Source organism: Coregonus clupeaformis, chromosome 12 (assembly GCF_020615455.1).
Source record: "Coregonus clupeaformis isolate EN_2021a chromosome 12, ASM2061545v1, whole genome shotgun sequence".
Taxonomy (NCBI): domain Eukaryota; kingdom Metazoa; phylum Chordata; class Actinopteri; order Salmoniformes; family Salmonidae; genus Coregonus; species Coregonus clupeaformis.
The window spans coordinates 49,202,652-49,230,230 of NC_059203.1; the positions used below are offsets into that span (position 1 = coordinate 49,202,652).

Consider the following 27,579-nt stretch of genomic DNA (forward strand, 5'->3'; position numbering starts at 1 on the left):
AAAGTTTGTTGTCAATTTGTTTACTGTAAAATAGCATTGTATCTGGTTAAACACCATTTTTTCCAATAGTTTACTAAGGGTTGGTAACAGGCTAATCGGTCGGCTATTTGAGCCTGTAAAGGGGGCTTTACTGTTCTATGGTAGCGGAATGACTTTTGCTTCCCTCCAAGCCTTGGGGCACATACATTCTAGTAGGCTTAAATTTAAATTATGGCAAATAGGAGTGGCAATATCGTCCACTATTATCCTCAGTAATTTTCCATCCAAGTTGTCAGACCCTGGTGGCTTGTCATTGTTAATAGACAACAATACTTTTTTCACCTCTTCCCCACTCACTTTACGGAATTCAAAAAAATTACAATGGTTGTCTTTCATAATTTGGTCAGATATACTTGGATGTGTAGTGTCAGCAATTGTTGCTGGCATGTCATGCCTAAGTTTGCTAATTTTGCCAATGAAAAAATTATTAAAGTAGTTGGTAATATCAGTTGTTTTTGTGATGAATGAGCCATCTGATTCAATGAACGATGGAGCTGAGTTTGCCATTTTGCCCAAAATTTCATTTAAGGTGCTCCAAAGATTTTTACTATCATTCTTTATGTCATTTATCCTTGTTTCATAGTGTTGTTTCTTCTTCTTTATATTCAGTTTAGTCACATGATTTCTCAATTTGCAATCCGTTTGCCAATCGGTTGTACAGCCAGACTTATTTGCCTTTCCTTTTGCCTCATCCCTCTCAACCATACAATTGTTAAATTCCTCATCAATCCAGGGGGATTTAACAATTTTTACAGTCATTTTCTTAATGGGTGCATGCTTATTAATAACTGGAATAAGCAATTTCATAAATGTGTCAAGTGCAGTGTCTGTCTGCTCCTCATTACACACCACGGACCAACATATATTCTTTACATCAACAACATAGGAATCACTACAAAACGTATTGTGGTCCTCTGTAGCTCAATTGGTAGAGCATGGCGCTTGTAACACCAGGGTAGTGGGTTCGATCCCCGGGACCACCCATACGTAAAAATGTATGCACGCATGGCTGTAAGTCTCTTTGGATAAAAACGTCTGCTAAATGGCTTATTATTATTACCTCTTATACACAATAGTAGGCCCAGCCTTTGGTTTTCCTAGATCTGGCTACTATATTGGGCCAATTGTGCACCGCCCCATGGGTCTCCCAGTCGCGGACGGCTACGACAGAGCCTGGATTCAAACCAGGATATCTAGTTGCACATCAAGCACTGCGATGCAGTGCCTTAGACCACTGCGCCACTCGGGAGGCTTTCAAACGAATCAATAGTAAAGATATGATCAATACATGTTGATGATTTAATTCCTGTACTGTTTGTAACTACCCTGGTAGGTTGACTGATAACCTGAACCAGGTTGAATGCACTGGTTACAGTTTCAAGCTTTCTCTTGAGTGGGCAGCCTGATAAAAGCCAGTCAATATTTAAATCACCCAGAAAGTATACCTCTCTATTGATATCACATACATTATCAAGCATTTCTCACATGTTATCCAGATACTGACTGTTAGCACTTGGTGGTCTATAGCAGCTTCCCACCAGAATTGGCTTTAGGTGAGGCAGATGAACCTGTAGCCATATTACTTCAACAGTATTTAACATGAGATCCTCTCTAATCTTCACAGGAATGTGGTTCTGAACAGCAACACCTCCACCATTGGCATTTCTATATTTTCTGTAAATGTTATAACCTTGTATTGCTACTACTGTATCCTCAAAGGTATTATCTGAGTGAGTTTCAGATATAGTCAGAATATGAATGTCATCTGTTACTAGCAAATGATTGATTTCATGAACCTTGTTTCTTAAGATACATATGTCAACGTGGGCTATTTTGAGCACTTTTCTTCTGGGATGCTTACTTGTTTTTATTGCTTTACTGGGAAACTTAGCAGCGGTAGATGTGGTCATGTTGTTTATGTTAGTGCAGGGTGAGCTGCACACAGTGGCCTTCCTCCTCGGGCACACCGGCTCAGTGCTAACAGTATAAATCTGGTTCTTAGGCACATGATTACTGCATACAATAGCTGTAGGATCAGCAGAGGCATTCAGGGCAGTTAGAGGGACATAAATTAGGTTACTTATATTGTGTCTACCTACGCCCCTGTTGTAATGTACATTTGCTGAAGCATTTTGACAACTCTACGTCACAATGGTAGGGATTAGCTGAGCTGGGCCATTGGTAAGTCATTGTCTCAACGCAGCCTTATAATGCTGTGAAAGGATCCAGGAACCCAAATGATTTGGGTGGATCCCATCCTCCTTATAAAACGTGTTTTGTTTCCAAAAGGTATCGAAATTGTCAACAAATGTTACACCAATTGAGCTGCAATAATCACGTGGCCAATTGTGAAGAGCAAGAATCCTGCTAAAGCGTTCAATGCCACGATTCAGAGAGGGCACAGGGCCAGATATGATGGGGTTTGTGTTAGTGTCTAGCAGTGAGTCAGTCAGTTCTTTAAAATCCAGTTTCAACTGTTCAGAGCTGCCCTTCATAATGTCATTAAAACCCACATGGACTACGATAGAATCGATTTCCATGTCCTGACTTAGTACATTCGGGAGCAGCTTAGTAATGTCATTTACTCGAGCTCCGGGATAGGACATTGTTTTTGCACCAGGAACAGTCACATTTCTTACCATGGAGCTGCCCAAAATCACGGCTGGCGAGAAGGACAAGGAACTTCGCCCACTCTCACACTTCACAGGATGCAGGCCTCCGACAGATGGAGAAGCCCTGCTCGATGTAGAGCAGGGACGGAAGGTTGATGACTTCGAAATCGTAGTAGTACACACTGCGGCCGCAGATACAGGCACCCCCAGCGACGAAGGTGCTGGAAGATCAGGCTCCAGGACGGCGAAACTATTTGTTGTTTGTATCCGCTCTGGGCCTCTCGTTGGGAGTGTAGACTGCTTTGCGGGAGGTCACTGTCTTCAGCTTCCACGGCTCGTGACATGCGACCATCATTGATTTTCCTTTCTCCTCATGCTGTGCTCCTTTGACGGTGCTTTCAGATGGGGGAGCTCTGGGCAACACCGGCCAGTCGGATAAGGACAAACGAGAAGGCGGAGATGCATCAAACAAGCGTGAACGCCGTCCAGCCACCGTCGTAGAAAATGTAAACATTCCACTCTGTGTTTTCCCCAGTTTCTTACGTAGGCTGGTGACCTGCATGATCAAGGAAGCCACCTCAAGCCTATAATCCTCGGCAAGTAAACAATTGCCGCATTGGAACTCTGAGTGATCCGGTTTGTCCCGAAACAAAGTGTAATAGATACAGCTCCTACAGCGCTGGAACCGTTCATTTAGTTCTCCAGACAAAGAGGGCTCCATTGCTAAATGAATCTGGTAGTAACTTTGTTAGCTTGATGGCTAGCATCTTAGCATCTCTGTTAAGCAGGCTTCAACCTGTCTCTTAAGCAGGATTCCGGGACAAGACATAGCGGTCCTAGCTGTTAAAAGCTAACCGCGTCATGGAATCCACGCAAAAACAAGTTCTGTATTCATTTTTATGAATAGCGTTTTTGATTTAATCCAAAATAACAAACCAAGTGTTTTCCAGCATACAATGTTCAGCTGCGCGGGGAGAAAGTTTGTCTCTACTCTTGATCGTTTCTGTATTGACCCTAAATGCCAATAATACAGTTAAATCAAATCAAATCAAATGTTATTGGTCACATGCGCCGAATACAACAGGTGCATACATTACAGTGAAATGCTTACTTACAGCCCTTAACCAACAGTGCATTTTAAAAATAAAACAACAACAAAAAAAGTGTTGAGAAAAAAAAGAGCAGAAGTAAAATAAAATAACAGTAGGGAGGCTATATATACAGGGGGGTACCGTTGCAGAGTCAATGTGCGGGGGCACCGGCTAGTTGAGGTAGTTGAGGTAATATGTACATGTGGGTAGAGTTAAAGTGACTATGCATAAATAATTAACAGAGTAGCAGCAGCGTAAAAAGGATGGTGTGGGGGGGCAGTGCAAATAGTCCGGGTAGCCATGATTAGCTGTTCAGGAGTCTAATGGCTTGGGGGTAGAAGCTGTTGAGAAGTCTTTTGGACCTAGACTTGGCACTCCGGTACCGCTTGCCGTGCGGTAGCAGAGAGAACAGTCTATGACTAGGGTGGCTGGAGTCTTTGACAATTTTGAGGGCCTTCCTCTGACACCGCCTGGTATAGAGGTCCTGGATGGCAGGAAGCTTGGCCCCAGTGATGTACTGGGCCGTACGCACTACCCTCTGTAGTGCCTTGCGGTCGGAGGCCAAGCAGTTGCCATACCAGGCGGTGATGCAACCAGTCAGGATGCTCTCGATGGTGCAGCTGTAGAATTTTTGGAGGATCTGAGGACCCATGCCAAATCTTTTCAGTCTCCTGAGGGGGAATAGGCTTTGTCGTGCCCTCTTCACGACTGTCTTGGTGTGTTTGGACCATGATAGTTCGTTGGTGATGTGGACACCAAGGAACTTGAAGCTCTCAACCTGTTCCACTACAGCCCCGTCAATGAGAATGGGGGCGTGCTCAGTCCTCTTTTTTTTCCTGTAGTCCACAATCATCTCCTTTGTCTTGGTCACGTTGAGTTAGCTGTTGTTGGCAAGGTAGCTAGCTGAAGTAAGCTATGCACATCTTTTTCTGACGTGTGACATGACATTACATGTTAGCTTGATGTTTTTAGCTAGCAACAGTATCATTCCCCTTTCATCTGTGGTATCATAGCTAGCCTGGCTCGCTAGGATGATCAAATAATGTTGTATAACCAAAAGTAGTACCAGCTATCTACTTACCTACTCACCAACACCAGTCACAGGTTTGACATTTGACAGACAGCAGAAGTGGAAGTTTTGGATGTAATCCATTCCTGGCCATTAGAGTTTGGCACGGGAACAGGACTCCTGCTGGTCTTGCAGGTCCCGCGGGACAGGATCGAAAGACCACAGGCACGGGAATAGTTATGAATAGTTATGAACTGAGTTTTTTTCTTTTGGGTTAGAAATATGTAATGTGTGGAGCATTTCATAAAATAAATATTGTTTACTTAATACAAATCTATACAAAATAAATTGTCATTTTCCCCCTCCCCCTTCCGTCGACTCACTCACTCCAGTTGTAGACAGTCACTACTTTACCTCAGATGCCAATGTACATCAGTGAATGATGAAGCCTTCAAGAGATGAATTGCAACATCTTGTTGAAGCCAAGGACCCATCAATAACATTAGAGCCATTAAAAGGAAAGAGCAATGTTTTAGCTACATTTTATAGATGTGTTTTTGACAACGAAGGAACAGAGTACACGGCTTGTAAAATAAGCCATAGTTCAATCAACAACGTTACCGGTCTAGCCCAATTGGTCCTTTTAAAATGCATGTGGAGACACACACACAATGAGTTCATCCAACTCTGAGTAAGTAGAAGGGCTGCCTTCATTGCTAGAATCTTGTAATATGGTTGTTATCAGCTGACACTTTAGTCATCACCTTTGTGCACAAAACATCCATTGAATTATTCAAATAATTGTCACATTTTTCCCCCCATCACTGACAGCCGAAGATATTAACATGTTATTTTCATCCCAATGTCTGCCATGTTTTTGGATGACGTGCTGACATCATCGCTGCTCCCTGTGCACACTGAGTGCTAGTGTGCATGTGAAGTATGCGAACGTGAGTAGATTACCGACAACAGTCGGACATCTTGTACGCAGTCTCCAGTTATTTTATACCTCAATGGGACAGACAGACGAGCAGCTAACAGAGGACGTTACAGTGCCTTCAGAAATTATTCACACCCCTTGAATGTTTCCACATTTTGTTGTGACAGGCTGAATTTAAAATAGATTAAATTGAGACCTTTTGTCACTGGCCTACACAAAATACCCCATAATGTCAAAATGGAATTATGTTTTTCAAAATGTTGAGTCAGTAAGTATTGCCCGTTGTTATGGAAAGCCTAAATCAGTTCAGGAGTAAACATTTGCAATAATAGTGTTTAACAGGATTTTTGAATGACTATCTAATCTTTGTACCCCACACACGCAATTATTGGTAAGGTCCCTAAGTCGCGCAGTACATTTAAAACCGATTCAATCACATAGACCAGGGAGGTTTTCCAAAGCATCACAAAGAAGGGCACCTATTGGTAGATGGTTAAATAAAAAGCAGACATTTAATATCCCTTTGAGCATGGTGCAGTTAATAATTACACTTTGGATGGTGTATCAATACACCCAGTCACTACAAAGATACAGGCGTCCTTCCTAACTTAGTTGCCGGAGAGGAAGAAAACTGCTCCGGGATTTCACCATGAGGCCAAAGGTGACTTTAAAACAGTGTCAGAGTTTAATGCTGAAATATGCAACTTTTGGGGTGTGTTGCGTGCATGTGTGTGGTTTGACCTGTTCATGCCATGTCAGAATGAGGCTGGTGTGCAGTACATCACAGGCACAAAGGTGCACAACCCAATCCTCTGGGAGCCAAGACGACTGGAGCCAATTTAAGCTATTGAAAACTGTTTCTCTTTGAGTAACATAATATTGATTCAAGTCCTAACACATTCCTATTTTATTCCTGTTCATTAAAGCCCAATAAGCATAGGCTGATTAAAGTACTGTCACAGGCTAAAGTTACGGTCTGAGTGTGCAATATTAACCTGGAAGAAGACATTACACCTCAGTGTTGAAGATCATTCAAACTACTGTTTTATGCATTTTGTAAGTGACATATCTTTTTTGTTTTGTTTTCAGCATGAAAGAGTGTCCAGGTAAGCTGCTTTCATCTCAGTTCACTTTATCAAAAGACACAGGAGGGCTTCAGATTTTCATTACCAGGCATTCACACACATCCTAACAGCCATTGGTCAACTTTATTACTCAGGCCCCCATTGCACCCGACTTTTATTACAATTAGGGTCAAAAGTATATTGACGATCAAGCTCTGACACAGTGAAGTAGGTTCAGGTTCAGTCATTTGGAATATCTGTCCTATCTTTCCCTCAGGCTGGACTCGTCTGGTGCTTACGACAGAGAGGCCTATGATGCTCGCAGGGAAAACAGAATGGCAGCGCGGAAAAAGGCTGAGGAAGAGGCAGGATGCACGGACTATAAGAAGGCAACCTGAAATGCAAAATTCTCTAAAAGTTTCTTAAAGCTAGCAAACTGGCATAGGTAGCTAATGATCTGTTGTGACATCTGTTATGTCATGATAATGACAGTATTATGTGGCCATTATGACAGAGGGTTCAAGTAAAGTGTAATAGTAAAATGCTGTGGCAAGTTATGATATTATGTGTCTGAGTTTGCTGTTGCATCCTGTATATTGCAGATGTACGAGGAGGCCATGTCTACAAATGAGAGACTCAAGTCCCGGCTGCAGGGCAGTAAACAGGAGCTGGTGTTGGTACAGACTCAGCTGGAGAAAGTCACACAGGTGATTATCCCTAACTGGTATTCATCCGCCACACAAAATAGCTCAAACCCTCATCCCAAACATCAAATAAAACGGATGAAAATTACCAGTTTGCAGAAGAGTCCAATGAAAAAGTACACTAAAGTATGTGGACACCTGCCTGTCGAACATCTCATTCTAAAATCATGGGCATTAATATGGAGTTGGTGCCCCCTTTGCTATAACAGCCTCCACTCTTCTGTGAAGGCTTTCCTCTAGATGTTGGAACAATGCTGCGGGGACTTGCTTCCATTCAGCCACAAGAGGATTAGTGATGTCGGGCACTGATGTTGGGCGATTAGGCCTGGCTCGCAGTCAACGTTCCAATTCATCCCAAAGGTGTTCGATGGGGTTGAGTCAGGGCTCAGTGCGGGCCAGTCAAGTTCTTCCACACCGATCTCGACAAACCATTTCTGTATGGACCTCGCTTTGTGCACAGGGTTATTATCATGCTGAAACAGGAAAGGACCTTCCCCAAATGGTTGCCACAAATTTGGAAGCACAGAATCGTCTAGAATGTCATTGTATGCTGTGGTGTTAAGATTTCCCTTCACTAGAACTAAGGAGCCTAGCCCAAACCATGAAAAACAGCCCCAGACCATTATTCCTCCTCCACCAAACTTACAGTTGGCAATATGCATTGGGGCAGGTAGCGTTCTCCTGGCATCCGCCAAACCCAGATTTGTCAGTCGGACTGCCAGATGGTGAAGCGTGATTCATCACTCCAGAGAACGCGTTTCCACTGCTCCAGAGTCCAATGGCGGCAAGCTTTACACCGCTCCAGCCGACGCTTGGCATTGCACATGGTGATCTTAGGCTTGTGTGCGTCTGCTCGGCCATGGGAACTCATTTCATGAAGCTCCCGACGAGCAGTTCTTGTGTTGACGTTGCTTCCAGAGGCAGTTTGGAACTCGGTAGTGAGTGTTGCAAACGAGGACAGACGATCTTTACACGTTACGCACTTCAGCACTCGGCAGTCCCATTCTGTGAGCTTGTGTGGCCTACCTCTTCAAGGCTGAGCTGTTGTTGCTCCTAGACATTTCCACACTAACAGCACTTACAGTTGACCGGGGCAGCTCCAGCAGGGAAGAAATTTGACGAACTGACTTGTTGGAAAGGTGGCATCCTATGACGGTGCCATGTTGAAAGTCACTGAGTTCTTCAGTACGGGCCATTCTACTGTCAATGTTTGTGTATGGAGATTGCATGGCAGTGTGCTCTATTTTATACACCTGTCAGTAACGGGTGTGGCTGAAATAGCCTAATCCACTAATTTGAAAGGGTGTCCACATACTTGTAGTGTATATGTATGGTTGTGCCATTTCATGACGTATCATTGTGATTCCCAATTTACAGTTCTTGTCAAATACATGGTGGAGTAACTCTTCCATGTCCTATTACATGGACCACTGCACAATAGAATCAGGAAAAATGCAGTAGTGAGAACTATGACAGATTATGTAGTAAGATGCTTTGGCTGATTCCAAGAGGAAAATGCTTGGGAATTGGTATTTGTAAAGTACAGTACCATGGTTGTTTTCAAAGGTAAATATTGAAGAGTTTCGTTCCAAAACGCTATGTCCACAAATCATTTACATTTGTGTTTCTTTCATCAGAAATGATTGCTTATGGCTGCCTTCATGTGTGTGTAAAATATTACTGTTTTTTCATTCATAGATTTTAGATGTGTATTAAAATGGCTTTTGTTGCAAAACGCTAATTATCCATTGTTTAGCTGGAATGGAATTGTCTTATCCTGTATATTCGACTGATATGTGCTTGTCTCTCACCTAGCAATCTTAAAATGAATGAATGTAAGTCACTCTGGATAAGAGCATCTGCTAAATGACAAAAATGGCAAATATAAATATTTTATATACAGACCTCATATTACTGTATTGATATAAATATTGATGTCACAAATGTATAATTTGTACATTACTTTATTAAAAATATAATTAGTTGTCACATTTGACTGTGTAAAACCTACCAGTACTACTTATTTTTTTGAGTGAGGCTCAGGCGGATATATAGCGTTTTGCAACAAAACATGATTATTTGTCTCTCTGAAATGAAACCATCACGTGATACTGTAGATTTCAAACAAATACATGTCTGTTATTGAACAACCCCATGCCTTGATTAGGTGGTGAAAAAACACATCAATCTCTTTCATAAGTTCTTTAACCCTTTAACCCTATCCTCAACCGTCTCGTTGAGCATGTTTTGACAGAGGATTTAGAAGTATAAAAAGGTATGCACTCACTAACTGTAAGTCGCTCTGGATAAGAGCGTCTGCTACATGACTAAAATGTTAAATTTTAAGTAGATATAAAAAAAAATTGATTGGTCGTCTCCCCAGCCCTCCTACATCAATTTACATCATTTGTATCCTTTTGGGTGGCTGCAGTTCAGTGTTGTGGCACTCTAACTTTGCCCAATCAGAGAACTGTAAGAAAACTCAAAATCGGTCACCAAAGATATGGGATAAAAGGCAGGAAATCAGTTGGTGAGCGATGAATATTGCACCATTTCTGTTAGGAATAAGAATATGGTAAATAGTAATAAATAGTCATAGAAATAGTAATACAAAAAATGCTATAATAGAAAACTACTCTTTGTCATGTATGTGGGAAACGTGATGGAAGAATGTACAGTAGCTAATTTGAAATGGAAGAAAACCACTTTGGGTGATATTGCATTATACACCACCTGAAAACGCATTCATTTCAATATAATTAAATATAAATTTTTGGACACACAAAATTACCATCATGTGTCCAAATTTGACATCAGTCCTCATTTAACAATGCTTACCTACCTATGACAGCCACTGAAGCAGACCTAAAGTAATTTATGTTATGCAAATTGCCCTTCTAATGTGGCATTGTTAATATGATCCTCTTTTGACTTCTCAACCGCCTGGTAGAGCTCTAATTTCCAAATTGAACATAAAGCTGAACCCCCCCTCTCCCTCGGCCACCTTCCACTTAGATATGCGGAAGGCCGATAGTCGGATGCGGTGGAAGGTGGCCAAGCTAAAGCGGTGTTTGATATCTCTAGCTTAAACTGACAGATTTTGATAGGGATTTTCTTATTATGTTGCTTTGATTGACGCACGGGTGCACGGGTTCGTCAATAGACTCCATCTGAAAATGGATATATAGCGTTTTGGAATGAAACTCTTCATATGAGAAATGTCTGCAGTTTCAGGGATTGTGCTGTTCTCATTTTCGCCATTTTAACCATGGACTTTTGCATTGCAGAGAAAGATCACAATGACTGAGAGGTCCAATGAGAGGTCCATGCTTGAGAAAGAAAGACGGGTGAGATCCTTATCTCACTGGATGTTTGCCTATGGACTTTCTTTTTACTTCTCTCTTGGTCTGGTACAACTTGTCTATTTGATATATTTTATTTTAATAGGTCATAGGTCAAGTCATGGTCAGGCTGATAGCCCCATCATGTTTAGTCTCATTGTGACATGTATCATCTCCTCTCTGTAGGAAACACGTGTCCTACAGAAGAAGATATCAGACATGGAAGATGAAGTGAAGGTATCTGTCCAGTTCCAATAATCTTGTCTTGGAGGCAGAGCTGAGCAATTTCCACTAGATTATTTATTTTATTTTACCTTTATTTAACTAGGCAAGTCAGTTAAGAACAAATTCATATTTACAATGACGGCCTACACCAGCCAAACCCGGACGATGCTGGGCCAATTGTGCGCTGCCTTATGGGACTCCCAATCACGTCCGGTTGTGATACAGCCTGGAATCGAACCAGGGGGTCTGTAGTGATGCCTCAAGCACTGAGCACTAAGATGCAGTGCCTTAGACCGCTGTGCCACTCGGGAGCCAGCTGCAAAATCAAAATTTGCTATATAACGTACAAATTAATGAAAACAAGGTAAGTGTTAGGCATACGGTTAGCAGTGTGGTTAAGGTTAGGGTTAAGGTTAGGGTTAGGTTCAAAATCAGATTGTATGACTTTGTGGCTGTGCCAGCTAGTGACCACCCTGCAGAGCTGCCTCCAGTACATGAGTCATCCCAATAAATACCAACCTTCTTGAAGATACTGAATTGATAGTGAGAGATGTTCAAGGTTTGACCAATTCAGGGCACTTTTCTTGTGGCTTAATGCCAGTTCTTGTCCCTCTTGAGAACATCTCTAATAGACTGAACTGAGCCACAGCAGAGAGAGAACATATTGCCAAAACACACTCTCCACAAAGCCGCCCTGCAGACAGATGTGACTTGGTGCTATAGTGTTAGTCTGTCTATCAAATGGCACCCGATTCCCTATAATGCACTGCTTTGTGATGTGATATTCTAAGATTACATTGTTTGTCACCATTATGCCCCGTTGGCTGTGGATTGTGAGAGTGCTTTGATTGATATTCATTGAGTGAGTACGCCATTGATATTTGTCTGCATTCACTACTGCCACAAGCATCTGCAGTGTTCCATACACCAGGGTACAGACAACAACCTCTTATTATCTCTGAATGAGAGATACTATCTCTGTGGGCAAACACTGTGGGGCCATACTTGTGAACATTTAAAGTTAAATGGGTTCTCCAGCTCAAAATGCGTATCAGGGAATGAAAAGGCATCGATTTACTTGCACGTGATAGAAGGCTCGATTGTAGGGGAGGGTTTGGCCGGCAGGGATGTGGGTTCGTTTCCCACGGGGGGCCAGTATGGGGGGAGAAAAAAATTAATTAATAAATAATAATAATAATAAAATAAAAAATAAAAAAACGTATGCATTCACTAACTGTAAGTCGCTCTGGATAAGAGCGTCTGCTAAATGACTAAAATGTAAATGTAAATGTAGATGGTCCCATCAGATAACATGGCACACGTTAGCCCTATGCAAACCTCAACAGGTGGTACTGATTTTATACTGGCACAACATTTTCATTAGCCTATGAAAGATCTTAGACTTTATATCCACCGATCAATGGCATTTCTTAAAATAGTTCAACCCTGGCCACTAGAGGGGTATTTTAAACCTACAAATTCAAGGTTTACTTGTTCTGTTAGTCTGTAACAAAATGTAATGTGCCAATATTGAACTGATGCATCCTTGACTAGGCTTACTAGTGGTAGACTAGTAAGCCTATATGACAAAATCCAATGTTTTTGTTGATCAATTTCACACATCCATGTGCTTTTATGGGAAAGCTGAAGAGCTTTATGGATTTGTCAGATAGTAGCCATATCATTGTCATCATCACTTCTCTGTGGTACACGCTGCTAAAGTGGTTGACTTGCAATCGATAGTGTACTTTAACCGTGGGTTTGAACCCCCCTCGCTTTTTTGTTGAGGAAAACACTGTTCACTGCCAGTCCTTATGCTCGATTTAAAACGAATGTGACGAAGTGGATCAATATAACAATGCATAGCGGTTAGCCTGCATGTAAGTGTAGCCTACATAAGAATATACTAATGACAGCCAACTGTCTTCCTACATTAAGAATGTCGATTTCGAGTCCTGCACTCGCAATTAAATGTATTTAAAAGAACTGCAATACTGCCATCTGTAGGATGATAACGAGAGTGCAAATTACCTACTGTACACATTGTAATGCTAATCTTTTTTGAATCTACTAACCTGTGACAAAGTAGATAAAAAATGCATATAAAACATTGTAGGCCTACATTTAGGTGTACACGTCCATGTAATATAGCCTATTCAATATGATTATTAGCCAATAGCAGTGTGTTTGTGTGCAAGGCTGAAGAAAGAGGTAGCTCCTTATTCAATTCATTCATAATCTTCATTTTCAAGCTGTTTGCTGTAGGCATCCCTTTTCAACACACTATATAATCAGTGCCACCTGTTGAAGTTAGCATAGGGCTAACGTGTGCCATGTTTTCTGATGGGACAAGCTACAATTTTAGCATTTGTCACAGTAAATCAACGATTTTAATTGACTAATACACATTTTGAGCTGGAGAACCCATTTAACTGAATGGTTGCTTATGTTTGAAAGTATGGCCCCAGTTGACTCGGAGGAGAGATGGGTGATGAATGTGTTAGTCATTGTCATTTGTTCTGTATATCACATTTGGACTGCAATATTTAGTAAATCACCTTGAATTGGTATACTTTCAACTTTTAGCTTTTCCTTTAACAAACATAACATCTACACACTGTACTATTTCAATAACCCCAACCCCAACCCTAATCCTTCTCTGTTTGCTTGTTGTCTGCTGTCCTCCACAGATCCAGACAGAGCTGAAGAATGAGAACCAGAGACTGAAGGACGAGAACGTAGCCTTAATCCGGGTCATCAGTAAACTGTCTAAGTGAGAGGAGGAGGAAGAGGATGATCCAAGCTTTATTTCCAATTTTTACCCCGACTTCCCCACCACCATCACCTCCACCAACCACCCCTACATTCAAATCATGATAGGAATGACAGATAGGCGCCAACTTTAAATCACATCTTGACGCTCCTTTCACCTTTCTCCTCTGTCTTCTGTTGATGATTGTACTGTACACAGATAGTGTTCACACACAGTCAGCACATTAGAATTTTTTTAAATGTATTTATGGATTGTTATAATGCACACTTATATCATCATAGCACATAATTATACTGTACGATTGTCTACAAAGGTTTAATCTATAAACTGGTGTAACAGTTGATATATTATGATGTTCTATATCACTATGTTACATTTAAAATGTTTATTTAAAACTCCATCACCTGAATGGTCTCCTGCGCCTTTTATAAATTATTGATAATGATTGTCTATGCTGCAATCCAATGCAATCTCTTGTATGCACTGTCATCAACTGGTCATGTGTGGTAATGCACCTTACTGCAGAGGCCTACCGTATATATGACATGATTGCGAATCAGGGTTGGTACACATTTGTAAGCGATAATAAAGCAGGTATAGATTATATGAAGAAGTGAATTTGAAAATATAATAAAAAATATATATTGTTTACAAACCACGCAAGACAAGCATACTTAAAATGCCTTTATTTCCTATGATTACATATAGATACGTCTGTTGAGACATTCCATGTTTTGGTTCCCTTGAGGTTCTAAATAATATCACATTGACTGATATATTGATACAAGAGCTGGAGGATTTGGATTCTTTTTGCTGGACAACATGTTCCTTGGCAGGGAAATAAATCATGCAATCCACAAAAGGCACAACTACTGACACACACATACACACACCTCTACAAAAAAAAGTATAATAATCAAGTTCAAGCATTTCCCTTGTCCATGTTGTTGAATAGTATAGAAGGAGAGGAGGGAGTGAGGAGGCGAGGCAGAGGGGAACAGTTCTTTGGAAGTCTTATAGTATGGTGACCACGGAGGATCAAAACGCTATGCATAAAGAAGAACCGTTTTTCTTTTTTAAGCAGCAAGGTTGGCAGTATTGCATTGCGAATGTAGCTCTGCACTGTTTGGGTCCGCCCCATGCTCAAAAGAGTTCCATAGACCCAGGAAGACAGGGATTTTGTTGCCTGCATTGCAGTAATTTGAGAAAAAAAACACTCAGTTTCTGTTGTCCACTGAGAAAACGTTAGAAGAACACAGGTGCTATTGGTCCTATTGCAAATACAATTTAAATCATTTAAAATAGACAGAATAATGGTCTATAAAACAATAATAATCAACCCAAGCATACTCAATACTAGGGATATGGAAAACAAGTGCGGAAGTAACAGTATTCATTCATCACCACAATTAAACTCATATTTTGAGTAATAACTGCTTTACTGGAATGGAGTTTATACTGTATGGGTCATACAAATCAGCTCTATACTTGCAATCAGAGTATTAAGAGCATGTGTGCTGAGACATGGAAAAACGAATGCAATTTTGCAATCGACTAACATGTCACTATTTTGCTGCTATATGCTCGTTATGCTAACATTTAAAAAACATTGTTGTGCAAATTATACGAATGACTGAAGGTTCATTTAAACTTTTTCGAACATAAGTACGTATATGATCGTCACAAAAAGCCAAGCAGTCATATGATTTCATAAATGCAGAGGCATGTATATCTTACAATATCAACTCAAAGTCATGCCAATAATGTTGGTAAACATAACCGCTATTATCATGTTAAGTACCTATTTATAAGCAAAACACATATTATATAATGTGAGGTGAAAATCCAACAGAGCTGGTACAGGTGATTATATAGAGGAACAAATATAATATAATTCACATATAAATATACATATTCAGGAGATCATGTTTAAGCAATTCTGTCATAGGAAAGTGATAAAGTCTGAACCAGCCACTCTGTTAATATCTCTATAAGGTTTTTATATGAGTAGTAATATACCTTTGCTCAGAGTGTAGATACCTAAGAAGTATTTTAGGTTACTAACCTCACAGATGAGCTCTAATGTTTCAGTGCTCAAGTTGTATGGCTTTTCTTCTTATTTTGATCAACATACTAAAAAAGACACGTTTAACTGTTATGTTAAGCAATGAGTTACAGAAAGCAGAGGTCTACTCAGGGTACAAATATGTAAGAGGTATTGAAAGAGGGCTACAAGTCCATGCTTTGACTCCTATACAGTGAGCTAGATCTGATAACATGAGCCTGTCACTAAACAGTCTAAGTATGGTCTAGTACTTGGACTTAAATTTGTGTAGTACCATAATCTGACTTAGTAATGGGCCAGTACTGGTCAACCCAACACAACAGATACAAATGATTTTTGATAAGGCGGTTACTACAACCTCTGGCAGGATACACGAAGGAAACACTTATGGTACTTATAATTACAAAGCAAGAGAGCTAGTGAATGTTGCCCTTTTGCAATAACTACACAATAAATCCTGGCCATCAAAGACCATGCACATGTACAAGTGAAAGCAGGAAATGTTAGTAATATTGCATTTTGACTTGTAGCCCCAGTATATAGTAAAATATTTAGGGTTGACCACAGTAGACAGATAGAAAGGATAATACAATTAACAAATACTAAAAACAAGCATGCAGCATTTTGGTCTGCTAAATGAATACCCACACAGTAAAAAGCAACACTTGAATTCCAGGCAAGAAAATAGCCTGTAAAATCCATATACAATGCAGACATACGTTGAGGCCCATACCCTTAAGGGAAAATACATAAAATGTGCAGTCAATGCATATTTTCTCTCCATTTTATTATCAAAATGACATTGGACACAAACACACATACACAATATAATTATGATTTATCTTTAAAACATGCTGCTATTTACAAAATGTTATAGATACATGCTGTATTAACACATTTGCTCAATGCATAATGTTTACAGAAGGAAGAGAGAGAGGGAGGCAAAACTACAATGGACTTATTAGTATTCTAACGTTCACCCTCGTTTCAGTTCCATCATTTTATATTCCATGGCCTCTTGGACATCAAAATCATAGGATGTCTGAATGAACAACGCCCTTGGGAAAAACAGGTTTGAATAAACAGCGGACAATGCACAATGTTTTAGTACTTTGGCATCTTACAGTAAGGGTTACATAGTAAGCAGTTGCTGATGAGTGTGTGGCGCAAAAGCCAAAGCCATAGACATGAAGATTTGCACAAAGCATAAATCATGCTTACTTTACTCTCATTTGTTTCAAGCAAAAGCTGCATTTGTATGTACCTGTTGATTGATGATGACCTTTTCATCATTACAATGTGAGCATCCAAAAATTGAATGAATATCCACACTACTGCAGTCATCCTCAGCTGAGAGAAATAGACTTTGGGCCTCGTGCAAATACACATTTTAACTGAGAAAACATCCCCTCCAGTATGTTTGTATCAGTCATTTCAGAGATGCACTGTGATTTTACAATTCACAGGCAGTGGCTGTAAACAAGCAGATGGTCCCATTCTATAACATATACCCCTTTCATCCTGATAGCACTAACGCCAAAAATGCATTCACAATAGTGTACAGGGTGTGATGTTGTTTTAGTAGAATATGATTAATCATTTTTCTTTCTTTTCTTGAACATAAATCTGACTTAAAAGAGTAAAAGGTAAAATGTGTTTTCAACACATGCTATTAGTAGTAAGCATATCATCACTAATAAAGCATAGTTGTCATGGTTTTGGAGGACAGAGATAATTCGTCCTTCATCTTTACTTTGGCTATGGATAAGTCATCACATTTACATCCAAGTGGTCAAAAAAGGTCTGCAACACATTTGCAGTTTCCTTGGACTGTGCCATTATGACGTTTGCCAGGTATACAGTTTACCTCAGTGCACATTAAGTTGAGAGCCTAATGTACTTCACCAACTTGAATCAAAAAGGCACCCTTGAACTCCTCCCAGACTGTGTATCACTCTGAAAGCCATGACTGCATATAAATTAATCGTGTTTGATAAATAATAATTAATTGCAAAGTCAAATGTCATTTTTGCCACAATATGTATCTCTCTAATATGTATGGGAATACATATAATAATAATAATAATAATAATAATAATAATAATAATAATAATAATAATAATAATAATAATAATAATAATACTAATGAAATTGGAATAACAAAAAAACATTGCATTGTGAAGTTCTATTAGACAGTAATTCTGGAATGGATTGCTGCATTATATTAACTTTATACCTACCATCTCACTTAAACCCTTTCCATAAGTAGATTTAAAATGGTTCAGTGTGAGACATTTCCCAATACTAATCTCTACTGCAAGATATGGCACACTTATGGTTTGAGAACAAGATATATGCTATTAGGAATCGGTTTGGCATGGTTTATGCAGAGCAGTGAGAGCATAAGTAAAGCATGCATAATGTTATATAAACTAAATGAAGAAGCTTTAACCATCATCACTTTCATTGAGCCTTTCTCCAAGCTTTCATTATCAACATCTAAGCATCTGGTGCTAAAAAGCATGTTGAAATGAAACACAGATCAATTTATCAATCAATCAATCATTCAATCTCCCTCTTTTCACTATACACTAAATATGTGAAATGCTAAAAAAAAGGGTTGTTTATGTTCTTCAATTTAACAATGAATGAGCTGATATTCTAGATGTTTCTTTTTTTTGTTCAGTGTTTCAAGTAGACATGACAGAATCATGTGCACGTCATGAGTTTCATGCAGTGTAGGAGGGTTGGGGAGGGAGGGTTTCTGAGTTGGTTAGTTGGTAATCAAATCGGCCAAGTTAAGTTACTTTTTTGCATTTAAACCTGCCAGCGCCGCATCTATATCCTCCTCCTGTTGTAGTGGATGCCACTGGGCAATGGGACGCCTGGGGTTAGAGAGCATGTCAGACCAATGCTTCAGACCAGGGCCCGTCGCCTTGCTTCCCACAAATATCTTCCCAATGGCGTCATTCTTGCCAATCTTGTCATAATCAAACACTGTCACCACCACCAAGATTTTCTAAAGAGGAACAAGAGAAAACAAAAATGTGTATAGTAGATTGTGCATGTGCGCACTCACATAATCACATAACCATTCATATGCAAGCCTCATACAGTAGGTATTAAACTACTAGGGCTTAAAATTCCAATGAATTGTAATGATTTTCTTCCAGAATTAAATTGCTGTAAGCATCAAAGCATAACAAAAATCGAAATGTGGTTGTAGGCCTGAAAAAAAATTAACACCACTTCAACAAACTGTATAAAAATAAACTCAGCAAAAAAAGAAAAGTCCCTTTTTCAGGACCCTGTCTTTCAAAGATAATTCGAAAAATCCAAATAACTTCAAAGATCTTCATTGTAAAGGGTTTAAACACTGTTTTTCATGCTTGTTCAATGAACCATAAACAATTAATGAAAATGCACCTGTGGAACGGTCGTTAAGACACTAACAGCTTACAGACGGTAGGCAATTAAGGTCACAGTTATGAAAACTTAGGACACTAAAGAGGCCTTTCTACTGACTCTGAAAAACACCAAAAGAAAGATGCCCAGGGTCCCTGCTCATCTGAGTGAATGTGCCTTAGGCATGCTGCAAGGAGGCATGAGGACTACAGATATGGCCAGGGCAATAAATTGCAATGTCCGTACTGTGAGATGCCTAAGACAGCGCTACAGGGAGACAGGACAGACAGCTGATCGTCCTCGCAGTGGCAGACCACGTGTAACAACACCTGCACAGGATCGGTACATCTGAACATCACACCTGCGGGACAGGTACAGGATGGCAACAACAAATGCCCGAGTTACACCAGGAATGCACAATCCCTCCATCAGTGCTCAGACCACAATAGGCTGAGAGAGGCTGGACTGAGGGCTTGTAGGCCTGTTGTAAGGCAGGTCCTCACCAGACATCACCGGCAACAACGTCGCCTATGGGCACAAACCCACCGTCGCTGGACCAGACAAGACTGGCAAAAAGTGCTCTTCACTGACGAGTCGCGGTTTTGTCTCACCAGGGGTGATGATCGGATTCGCGTTTATCGTCGAAGGAATGAGCGTTACACTGAGGCCTGTACTCTGGAGCAGGATCGATTTGGAGGTGGAGGGTCCGTCATGGTCTGGGGCAGTGTGTCACAGCATCATCGGACTGAGCTTGTTGTCATTACAGGCAATCTCAACAATGTGCGTTACAGGGAAGACATCCTCCTCCCTCATGTGGTACCCTTCCTGCAGGCTCATCCTGACATGACCCCCCAGCATGACAATGCCACCAGCCATACTGCTCGTTCTGTGCATCATTTCCTGCAAGACAGGATTGTCAGTGTTCTGCCATGGCCAGCGAAGAGCCCGGATCTCAATCCCATTGCGCACGTCTGGGACCTGTTGGATCGGAGGGTGAGGGCTAGGGCCATTCCCCCCAGAAATGTCTGGGAACTTGCAGGTGCCTTGGTGGAAGAGTGGGGTAACATCTCACAGCAAGAACTGGCAAATCTGGTGCAGTCCATGAGGAGGAGATGCACAGCAGTACTTAATGCAACTGGTGGCCACACCATATACTGACTGTTACTTTTGATTTTGACCCCCCCCCCTTTGTTCAGGGACACATTATTCAATTTCTGTTAGTCACGTCTGTGGAACTTGTTCAGTTCATGTCTCAGTTGTTGAATCTTGTTATGTTCATACAAACATTTACACATGTTACATTTGCTGAAAATAAACGCAGTTGACAGTGAGAGGACGTTTCTTTTTTTGCTGAGTTTATATAAATCCTTTGCTAATCAAGTATGTAAAGTGTGTTATACCTGCATCATGTCCATTGGGATCTCAAAGCTGAAGGACTCGTTGTAGTATGGATTCAGAGTGTTCTTCTTCACCGTAGTCTTCTTCTTCTTCAGTTTCTTGCCTCCCTGCAGCAACGCGATCTTCACATAGGGATCTGCGAAGAAAGACCAACAGATATTCAATCTTTCATTTCATGTTTTAATGCATTGCTTCGGTACATGTGATGTGATATGAGTTGCTGGCTAATTAGAAAAATAATTCAGAGAGCTCATTAATGTAACATACAGTAACGCAATGTCTGCAAATAAATCAGAGTATGCATCACTGAACTGTTTAATTAATGGCAGATTGGCATGCCTGTTTGTTTGAAAATGATCTATTGTTATGTCCAGTGGTTTGCCCTACCAGACAGTCCACCCACAAGCTGTTTTTAACAGCAGACACAGTAGACATGTTTTTTGCAAAAGTATTCATCCCCCTTGGCATTTTTCCTATTTTGTTGCATTACAATCTGTAATTTAAATGGATTTTTATTTGGATTTCATGTAATGGACATACACAAAATAGTCCAACTTGGTGAAGTGAAATGAAAAAAATCAATTGTTTCAAAGAATTCTAAAATATAAATAACGGAAAAGTGGTGCGTGAACCCTTTGTATTCACACCCTTTGCAATGAAGCCCCTAAATAAGATCTGGTGCAACCAATTCCCTTACCTAGTCACATAATTAGTTAAATAAAGTCCACCTGTATGCAATCTAAGTGTCACATGATCTGTCACATGATCTCAGTATATATACACCTGTTCCGAAAGGCCCCAGAGTCTGCAACACCACTAAGCAAGGGGCACCACTTAGCAAGTGGCACCATGAATACCAAGGAGCTCTTCAAATAGGTCAAGGACAAAGTTGTGGAGAAGTACAGATCAGGGTTGGGTTATAAAAAAATATCTGAAACTTTGAACATCCCACGAAGCACAATTAAATACATTATTAAAAAATTGAAAGATTATGGCACCACAACAAACCTGCCAAGAGAGGGCCGCACACCAAAACTCACGGACCAGGAAAGGAGGGCATTCATCAGAGAGGCAACAAAGAGACCAAAGATAACCCTGAAGGAGCTGCAAAGCTCCACAGCGGTGATTGGAGTATCTGTCCATAGGACCACTTTAAGCCGTACACTCCACAGAGCTGGGCTTTACGGAAGAGCGGCCAGAAAAAAGCCATTGCTTAAAGAAAAAAGTAAGCAAACACGTTTGGTTTTCGCCAAAAGGCATGTGGGAGACTCCCCAAACATATGGAAGAAGGTACTCTGGTCAGATGAGACTAAAATTGAGCTTTTTGGCCATCAAGGAAAACACTATGTCATCACCCCGAGAACACCACCAATGTTTTTCATCGGCAGGGACTGGGAAACTGGTCAGAATTAAAGGAATGATGGATGCCGCTAAATACAGGGAAATTCTTCAGGGAAACCTGTTTCAGTCTTCCAGAGATTTAAGACTGGGACGGAGGTTCACCTTCCAGCAGGACAATGACCCTAAACATACTGCTAAAGCAACAGTCGAGTGGTTTAAGGGGAAACATTTAAATGTCTTGGAATGGCCTAGTCAAAGCCCAGACCTCAATCCAATTAAGAATCTGTGGTATGACTTAAAGATTGCTGTACACCAGTGGAACCCATCCAACTTCAAGGAGCTGGAGCAGTTTTGCCTTGAAGAATGGGCAAAAATCCCAGTGGCTAGATGTGCCAAGCTTATAGAGACATACCCCAAGAGACGTGCAGCTGTAATTGCTGCAAAAGGTGGCTCTACAAAGTATTGAGTTTGGGGGGGGTGAATAGTTATGCACGCTCAAGTTTTTTTGTCTTATTTCTTGTTTGTTTCACAATAAAACATATTTTGCATCTTCAAAGTGGTAGGCATGTTGTGTAAATCAAATGATACATACACCCAAAAAATCCATTTTAATTCCAGGTTGTAAGGCAACAAAATAGGAAAAATTTCAGGGGGGGTGAATACTTTCTCAAGCCACTGTAGTACCAAAATAGGGTTCTTTGATTTGTGACCGTGGAGGCACCCTTTTTGGGGCTTTGTACACTCCTCTCTTGATGGTGCTATGTAGAACCGCCTATTAAAGGTTCTATAAAGAACCAGTTATATCATGAGACGGTTCTGAATAGCATAATAAACCTTACACCTCTGTAACAGTTATCTACAGGTAATTAGTATATGATATGTATGATGATGATCTTCTGTTTTTAACATTGTTATAATACTGTGTTGTAGTATGGGGTTGATCATGCTTAATTACTCTCACCTGGGAGTTGTATCAACCTTACTCAACGTCAAATGATGAAGTTAGTCCAAAAATATAAACTCGCATATACTTGCAGAACCTTCTCACTGATGGTATCGGACTAGCCACCTCAACAGAACCCATGAATATAAACACACAGACACAATACAGGTAGAATAAAACAACAAAATCATAGGTACCACACAGTAAGTTAAATAACGCAACATAAATAACAGGAATTCATAATTACCTAGAACCATCTATCGAAGGACTGCTTCAACATTGTAAAGATCAATTTGGAAGGGAAGGGTTCTATATAGAGAAAGGTTCTTTGAGAAGACATGGTTCTACATAGAACCATCACTCACAGCAAAGAACCTCTCAAGAACCCTTTAAGAATCTCAAGAGTAAACTGTACGTCCAGTGGAAGTCTTAACATACCAGACAGTCCACCCACGTCCATCTTCTTGAGGTTCTTTGCCTCCAGGATACAGACAGTGAGTTTGCCAGCGGTGGGCACGTAACGGAGAGAGATACAGATGTCTCCCAGCTTCTCAGGCTGCATGGAGATTAAGGATAGAGAGAGGGCAAGCACAGAGAGAACAACGACACAGAGAGGGAAAGATAGACAAAAAAATATATAAAAATTGTCCGAGTTTGGCTGTTGTTACTTCTGATGGGGCAATGCTCCCGTCCAACGATTAGCTTAGTTCAATAAATTAATAGATAAATAAATAAATAAATAATAAATAGATTGTTTCTTTTCAGCTCATACCTCCTCTTTGTCTGCACTCTCCAAATCCTTCCATTCTTCAATGGGCTGTCCCAGGTCAATTGTGTTCATGGGGATCTTCACCTCTCCAATGATGTCATGCTTGGAGAATCGGTCGTAGTCAAAGACTGACATCACCAGGGTTTTCCCACCGAGCTCAGCATACGGTAACTGATGAAGGAACACATCAACAACAACAACACCACCACAACACAACAACAACACAACTTAATTATTAAGTCTGAATGTGAAACCACGTACATCTTTGTAAATGTCCATACTTTATATCGCACAATGTCTACACTCACTGTATGTGCTATCAATAAAAAAAAAAGTAAACATACTTATATTATTTGGTGCCATGGGCTGCTGGCAAGACATTGATTGCTGTTACATTAATAATACAGCACAATGGCAGTCAACATACATACTGAGTTTTACAACACAGAATAGGACAGACAGAAAATGGGTTAGGCTGGATTATAATAATGTAGCTTTGTTTTTACTTGGGCAACATCTAAGGAGAGTTCATTTATTCAGCTCTAAAGCACTAAAGCATAATTATAATATCTAATATGAATTCTGTTGATTCTCTCCAGCCCTTTCAGACCTGGAGTATAATACACTATAGCAGGTTTAGACATTCCTTTTCCTGTGGTAAATTGGCTCATTGACAAATATAAATAAAAATACGTTCTAAACAGGTTTGGGGCAATACTTATTTGAGTTGCGAATTGCTCTTTAATTCCAATTAAATTATTCAATTTGAATTCAATTAGAATTGGCCACACCCCACAGGGAGCAGCATTTGAACTGAATTTGAATTAAAGGAAGTAGAACTTAATTCAATGAAATTCATATGGCTTATTTATTCTACATAAAAATGTTTATTTTGACATTGTGTATGGTTACCAATACCATAAGGTTGAAAAATTTTAAAACTGATTCTCCTTAAACAATTTTTAATAATTACAGTGGTCTGGCAATATTCATGATATGTTCAAGATCATGTTGTGTGTTGTCTATAATGATTAATAATTCCCTTAATGTCTTTAAATAGCAGAAAAAATATATACATTTCCCAGAATGCTAATGAATCAAACATTGCAGTATGGAGGGAACAATCTAACATCTGGGTCATTCTGCCAATTCGGTGCCTTTTGAGAAGTGTAACTTCTAAAACGTTTTATTTCACGTAATTTTCAACTTAATAAAAAGCAAGTTTTCCCATCTCAAGAGGTTAAATTAAAAAATAATTATACAGTAAGTGACAAATAAAGTAACAAGTGACAAATAAAGTAACAGGGTTGACCGTAACTGGGTTGACCGTAACAGTGTTGACGATTATTTTTTAAATGTATTTTTTACTTATACATTTTTTACGTAACTTATTTTTCTTAAAACTGCAATGTTGGTTAAGGGCTTGTAAGTAAGCATTTCACTGCAAGGTCTACAACTGTTGTATTCGACGCATGTGACAAATACAATTTCATTTAATCTTAACTCGGCCATATATCCCCTTGTGACGGGGAATGGAAGCTTGTTGTGTGCAACAGGGAGGGGCAATTGGATGCAAGCTTAAATGTGTATTTATTTATTGTTAAACATTTCTAGCCTGTCTATCTCTGGGTAACAGGTTTGACGTGTTATGCTCGACCCGCTCAGTTTTCCAGCACAATACACCAGACAATTGCCAAAAAGAGTAGGACCAGCTCAGTTGCTTTTACACTATGATTTGACTATTAGATGTTCAATGTTTCTTTAGAAAAGCATATCACCATATTAAAACCAGAATTCAGTTCACGTAACAGGGTCAACCTTAAAGCGCAACTGAAGGCAATAAACAACTTCTCTGATAGAAAACGGCCTATGCGGAATCGATATTAGTCAGAAACGTTTATTCTAGTGTCAACATTTACTACAAAGTGTAAATAGGATAATTTTGTTCATAAAGTCAGTCTCGTCCAAAACAGAGTTTAATGAGCAACAGACAAAACACATGCGGAATCAGTCGCTCTTTAAAGCTGGAATCCATAGCGGTGAAACTGCCACGTCCGTTTGCGATATTACAACAACAAAGACGTTACTTCAAACAACATCATTGCACATCATGGCACGTGCGGTAGAACAGCAGAATATCTACTATGATTTTTTTCTACCACGATGCTGGATGCTCATTTCCGCAAAACAAAAACAGTAACAATTGCGCCTGGGGCGGTCAGTGGCACTGTTGAGGGACAGACATAAATGAATCACTAATCACATTAAATACTGTAGTCAAATCCAGAGAATGAGACTTTAACGTTTCACGTTTCAGTTGATTTGGTTTGAACTGCTTTGAATTAAATTATACACTGTGTGTACAAACATTAGGAACACCTTCCTAATATTGAGTTGCACCCCATTTTGCCCTCAGAACAGCCTCATTTCGCCGGGGCATGGACTCTACAAGGTGTCGAAAGTGTTCCACAGGGATGCTGGCCCATATTGACTCCAATGCTTCCCACAGTTGTATCAAGTTGGCTGGATGGCCTTTGGGTGTTGGACCATTCTTGATACACAATTGAAACTGATGAGCGTGAAAAACACAGCAGCGTTGAAGTTCTTGACACACTGAAACTGGTGCGCCTTGTACCTACTACCATACCCTGTTCAAAGGCACTTAAATATTTTGTCTTGCCCATTCACCCTCTGAATGGCACACATACACAACACAATCTGTGTCTCAATTGTCTCAAGGCTTAAAAATCCTTCTTTAACCTGTCTCCTCATCTTCATCTACACCAGTGTTCTTCAATTCCGGTCCTGGAGGGCCGAAACACCTCTGTTTTTCATCCTCTCCTTCTAATCAGGGGCTAATTCAGACCTGGGACACCAGGTGAGTGCAATTAACTACCAGGTAGAAATAAAAAACAGAAGTGCTTCGGCCCTCCAGGACCGGAATTGAAGAACCCTGATCTACACTGATTGAAGTGGGGCGGCAGGTAGCTTAGTGGTTAAGAGCGTTGTGCCAGTAACCGAAAGGTCGCTGATTCTAATCCCTGAGCCGACTAGGTGAAAAATCTGACGATGTGCCCTTGAGCAAGGCACTTAACCCTAATTTCTCCTGTAAGTCGCTCTGGATAAGAGCGTCTGCTAAATGACTAAAAATTTAAATTTAACAGGTGAGATCAATAAGGGATCATAGCTTTCAGCTGGTCAGTCTGTCATGGAAAGAGCAGGTGTTCCTAATGTTTTGTACACTCAGTGTACTTCCTTCAATTCAAATTCAACTCAAATGATGCTTCCTGTGGGGTGTGGCCAATTCAAATTCAATTCATATTCACTGTTTGAATTCCGAATAGACCCCAACCCTGATTCTAAAGGCATGCATAGGATGTCACATATTGTACATTCTCTAAACTCTTCATGGTCTCTAGTCAACCTAGGTCCAATATTACAGATTAGTGTCTTCATTCTAGGTCTCTACATGACTGTTATGCTAAGAGAATAGACCGTTTTTAGCTGTGGTGGAAAGATTGCAAACAGTGCTTTCGCATTGACCCTGAGAGTCTTATGGAGTCTCCATGGATCTCATTAAGTAGTACAGGAAGCTGCAGTTAGTACACAGGCTAGAGGGCATATAGCAGGCAGGCAGACATGGCAGGCCAGCACTGCTCTACAATATAATGTGAACGCAACAAGAATACACACGTGACTTCATAATGTAAAAATACAGTTGAAGTCGGAAGTTTACATACACTTAGATTGGAGTCATTAAAACTCGTTTTTCAACCACTCCAACTCCACTAAGTTGACTGTGCCTTTAAACAGTTTGGAAAATTCCAGAAAATGATGTCATGGCTTTAGAAGCTTCTGAT

General features: G+C 40.2%; 2 protein-coding genes across 5 annotated transcripts in view; one reads left to right on the top strand and one right to left on the bottom strand.

The window, feature by feature from the left end:
* Nucleotides 1-14,457, top strand: part of LOC121578351 (protein phosphatase 1 regulatory subunit 12B-like) — a 35,735-nt gene extending 21,278 nt beyond the window's left edge. Inside the window, exons 2-7 of the mRNA XM_041892675.1 lie at nucleotides 6,781-6,797; nucleotides 7,033-7,144; nucleotides 7,358-7,462; nucleotides 10,747-10,806; nucleotides 10,987-11,037; nucleotides 13,716-14,457. Of these exons, the coding sequence (XP_041748609.1) occupies nucleotides 6,781-6,797; nucleotides 7,033-7,144; nucleotides 7,358-7,462; nucleotides 10,747-10,806; nucleotides 10,987-11,037; nucleotides 13,716-13,802 (432 nt within the window). The 3' untranslated portion in view covers nucleotides 13,803-14,457. The remainder of the gene's footprint in view (nucleotides 1-6,780; nucleotides 6,798-7,032; nucleotides 7,145-7,357; nucleotides 7,463-10,746; nucleotides 10,807-10,986; nucleotides 11,038-13,715) is intronic.
* A 12-nt stretch (nucleotides 14,458-14,469) lies between these two features.
* LOC121578352 (synaptotagmin-2) overlaps nucleotides 14,470-27,579 on the bottom strand; it is a 77,955-nt gene continuing 64,845 nt past the window's right edge. For all 4 annotated transcript variants that reach the window (XM_041892677.2, XM_041892679.2, XM_041892676.2 and 1 more), the window contains 4 exons: nucleotides 23,723-23,890; nucleotides 23,389-23,506; nucleotides 20,669-20,802; nucleotides 14,470-18,882 (listed from right to left, as the gene is read on the bottom strand). In XM_041892677.2, the coding sequence (XP_041748611.1) occupies nucleotides 18,667-18,882; nucleotides 20,669-20,802; nucleotides 23,389-23,506; nucleotides 23,723-23,890 (636 nt within the window). In that variant the 3' untranslated portion in view covers nucleotides 14,470-18,666. The remainder of the gene's footprint in view (nucleotides 18,883-20,668; nucleotides 20,803-23,388; nucleotides 23,507-23,722; nucleotides 23,891-27,579) is intronic.